Raw genomic sequence first — 3965 nt, forward strand, 5'->3', positions numbered from 1 at the left:
GGGGTCCCACGCACAGTGACCCTGACCCTCGGGGTTACAGCACAGTGACCCTGACCCTCGGGGTTACAGCACAGTGACCCAATGACACAGAGCACGGCTGCCCCTCAGAGTCCCCCAGACAGCACTCAGCCTCAACTTTCCCCTGAGCACCTAGTGGGCTTGAACTGCTGACTTTTCGCCAACACAGAGCACTTCAGTCACGCAGCACTAGGCTCCAAGCATGCACTAATCCCATCACATCGGTCACCAGCCACTCTCACTCGCGACCTGCAGGATGGCACAGCTCTGCCCCCACGAGGGATCCTCCCTGGAGGAGACTGCCTCACCTGTCTCCCCAGGACCAGCAGGTGGATTCCAACTGCTAACCTGTCAGTTATCAGCTGTGTGTTTAACCACTGTGCCACCAGGGTCCTGAACATCACCAGGAAGCTGAGAGCCTGTGAGAGGCTGGACTGTAGGAGAGCCTGGCACCCAGGCCACAGGGACACTGGTCACAGCCTGGGCTGGTCAGTGAGCCGGACAAGAGTTGTACTCTTAATGCAATGACATCCACGGTACACGGTGACTGTGGAAACCGTGTGGCTGCCCTCCTGCCACACGTGTGCACGCTGTTCTGTGCGTTACGTGCATAAGGGCTCCAGCTCACTGAGCGGCAGGGGCGGCAGCGATGATGGGCACAGTTGCCCTCAGCTGCTTAACCTAAAGGGTCACAGTTCAAACTCGCTCAGAGGCACGACAGAGCAAGGCTTGGAACTCTGCTTCCTTACAAGACGACAGCCAGGGGACCCTCGACACAACGCTGTCAGGGGCAGGGGCCAACCTGATGGCAACTAACAACCACAACACAAGACACGGTGTTAGCCCCCCTCTTGCTAACCACACCCCAACTCTCCAGCCAGCAGGGAAGGGTTTCAGGGAAGATAGGCTCTCCCCAGCCTCAGGGGTGAGCCAAGCCTGGTCCAGCGGGTCGTGGTCATGGCCCTACTTCGGGTCGAGAGGCCCCAGCCCAGGCTCCTCCCGGAGGCATTCAGAAATTACTGGCTTGTGAGGACAGCGGGGGACTGGGAAGAACGTCCTCCTGCTGGATGCAGAGAGGGTCAGGCCAGCTCAGAGCTGACTTGGAAGGTGCACTCAAGCAGTTCTGGCTCAGAGGTGGGAGATGTGCCGTGCGAGGGCCGCCTGCCTGGCCCCTTCTCTGACACCATTAGATGAATGGCCAAGGCCCAAGGTGGCTATGAACTTGGATTTAATTTGCCGAGAAGTGTGGGCCCAAAAAAGGGTGGTGTCTAGGCAGAGTGGCCTGGAGACATTCAGAACCACCACCTGTGGACTTGGGTGTGCAGTGACTCATCCTTGACAGTGAAGGCATTCCTGACAGGCCTCCAGACATGTTTGTAGAACGAGGGAGAAGATGCTTCAGTCTGTGGCCTCTCAGTTACTCAGCTCAGCCACGGTGGGGCAGCTGAGAGAACCTGAGGAGGCTGGCAGGAAGCTGGGCTGCGGTGTTCCTGTGCTCCTGTGAAGTGTTTATGGACATGCAAGTGTTCACTGACTGAAGGACGCACATCTGACAGAAGGTGGTGCTGGTCTGGGGCTTTTCCTAGTGATGGGGGTGGGAGGGCAGAGGAGGAGGAGGGTGGGGTGGAGGAAGGCTGGGAGGAAGGAGGGGAAGAGGAGGATGGAATGAGGAGGAGGAGGAGAGGAATGGAGGAGGCTGAGGAGGAGGGTGGGATGGAGGCAAGGTGTGGTAAAGGATAGAACAGAGAGGAGGGTGGGCTGGGAGGAGGGTGAATAGGGAAGGAGGGTGGGATGATGGAAATTTGGGAGAGGGTGCAGATTAGGGTCGAAGGGGTTTGGGTTCTGAATGCAGGGACTCTAAGAAGGACAAGTTTGGGAAGGGGGACTCTGAGCTGTTTCAAGATGCCCTCAGGACCTGAAGCAAGGACCTTACTACAAGCAGATCTTAGTGACATGGCTGGTCCACTCCCAGACCCTCGTAGTACAGCTAGCCTGACTAAGAGTCTGGGGAGTGCTGGTTCCCAGCGCACAGAATAGCTATGCTCACGGTATCCAATGCCCGTGCAGTGTGCACTTACACGATGAAGCTTAAATGCTGCAGTGGGACCACCCAGTGTGACACAGAGGGACCACCTGGTGTAAATGCAGGGGGACCATGTGATATGGGGGGACCACCCAGTGTGACGCAGGGGACCACCCGGTGTGCTTCAGGGGAACCATGTGATGCAGGGACCACCCAGTGTGATGCAGGGAGACCAGTGTGACACAGGGGGACCACCCAGTGGGATGCAGGGAGACGTGCTGCAGGAGAACCATGAGATGCAGGGACCACCCAGTATGATGCAGGGAGACAACCCAGTATGACGCAGGGGGACTACCTGGTGTGCTGCAGGGGAACCATGTGATGCAGGGACCACCCAGTGACCATGTGATACGGGGGGACCACCCAGTGTGACGCAGGGGGACCACCCGGTGTGCTGCTGGGGGACTATCCCTGTCATGGAGCTGGCTCTGCGGCACCAGCAGCACCAGGTCTGTCTTTGGGTCCCAGCTTTGCCATCTGACATTGGCAAGTGCCATGGAATGACTTGTGTCCCCTAGAATATCTGGATGACGATTCTCACAGGTTGACAGTTCTGTAATGATGTCATGGGGCAATCCTGTAATGCTGTAATATGGATGTGGTCTGAGGTGGCCACAGTCAGTGGTCAGGGTACGAGACTGGGCTGCCACAGCCTCGTCAGGTCACAGCCCTGACCTGGTAAAGGGCACTTCCCTGGTGTGACCTGCACCCCTTCCATCTTAACAAGAGATAGAAGGTGTGTGATGAGAACATAGGTGAGACCTCAGCGTCACTGAGAAGAGCCCAGGCAGATCGTGCCCTGTGGTTCCAGGACCCTGTGCTGAGAAGCTCCTGGACCAGGAGGAGCAAGCTGACCTTCTCGCAGGGCTGCTGCGAGGTGATGGCCGTCAGAGGGTGGCCAGCGGCCTGAGCACTCAGGGACTTTCTAGTTTCACCATGGTGTCCAGTCCCCCCCACCTCACCTCCAACTGCCCATTCTCAGCAGCATCGTGAAGTGGGGTCCCGCCCCAGGAGTCTCTCATGATGGGCGCGCCCATTATCAGGAGCCGGTCCAGAATGGGGGTGTGGCCGCCTCGAGCCGCAAAGTGGAGGGCTGTGGCCCCCTCGTTATCCCTCACGGTCAGGCCGATGTCCGTGAACATGACCTGGGGCAGAGGACAAGGGGTATCAGGCTGATGCTGGATGCAGGGAGGAGGCTCCTGGGGGGCGGAGGGAGAGGCTGAACATGGGGTGCTCCTGGGGGAAGTGAGGGAGAGGAAGGAGAGGGGCAGCAGCGGGGCTGGACACAGGGAGTGGACTCCAGCGAAACGTGTGTCTACTGGGGAGGTGGGGACAGAGCTGATGGCTGGTCCAGGCTCCGGGGCGGGTGTGGTAATCCTGGAGGGTGTCTGTGGAGGCTTCTTCGCCCCAGTTGGGCCTGGGCTGGTTCAAGACATTAAAACACCCTCGTTATCACTAAAGACATTAAAGTGAGCTTGAGGGTGAAGGGAGAGGAGGTGAGGGCAGAAGGGGGGCACCCTGAGGTCTGAGGGAGGAAGGAGGGTGCCCTGGGGTCTGAGGGAGGAAGGAGGGCGCCCCGGGGTCTGAGGGAGGAAGGGGGGCGCCCTGGGGTCTGAGGGAGGAAGGGGGGCGCCCTGGGGTCTGAGGGAGGAAGGGGGGCGCCCTGGGGTCTGGGACCTGTGCTCATCACCTCTGCCCCACCCCCATACTGGAGCCTGGAGCCCTGATCCGAGTCGGCTGCAGCCACACAAGGTGACACTGTGGTCAAGTTGGCCAAGCTCAAGGTCACCAATTGGTTAAGGATCTGGTCTCTGAGCTGCTCAGTCTGGGCCAAGGCACATGAAGTGGGGGTGGGCCTGGGGTA

General features: G+C 59.2%; 1 protein-coding gene across 1 annotated transcript in view; it reads right to left on the minus strand.

Annotated features, from left to right (window-relative positions):
* ESPNL (espin-like) overlaps positions 1 to 3965 on the minus strand; it is a 22416-nt gene that overhangs the window by 14681 nt on the left and 3770 nt on the right. The window contains exon 4 of the mRNA XM_006893442.1: positions 3064 to 3246. Within this exon, the coding sequence (XP_006893504.1) occupies positions 3064 to 3246 (183 nt within the window). The remainder of the gene's footprint in view (positions 1 to 3063; positions 3247 to 3965) is intronic.

Source organism: Elephantulus edwardii, unplaced genomic scaffold (genome assembly GCF_000299155.1).
Source record: "Elephantulus edwardii isolate Elephantulus edwardi_28Jun2011 unplaced genomic scaffold, EleEdw1.0 scaffold00127, whole genome shotgun sequence".
In the NCBI taxonomy this organism is placed as follows: Eukaryota; Metazoa; Chordata; class Mammalia; order Macroscelidea; family Macroscelididae; genus Elephantulus; species Elephantulus edwardii.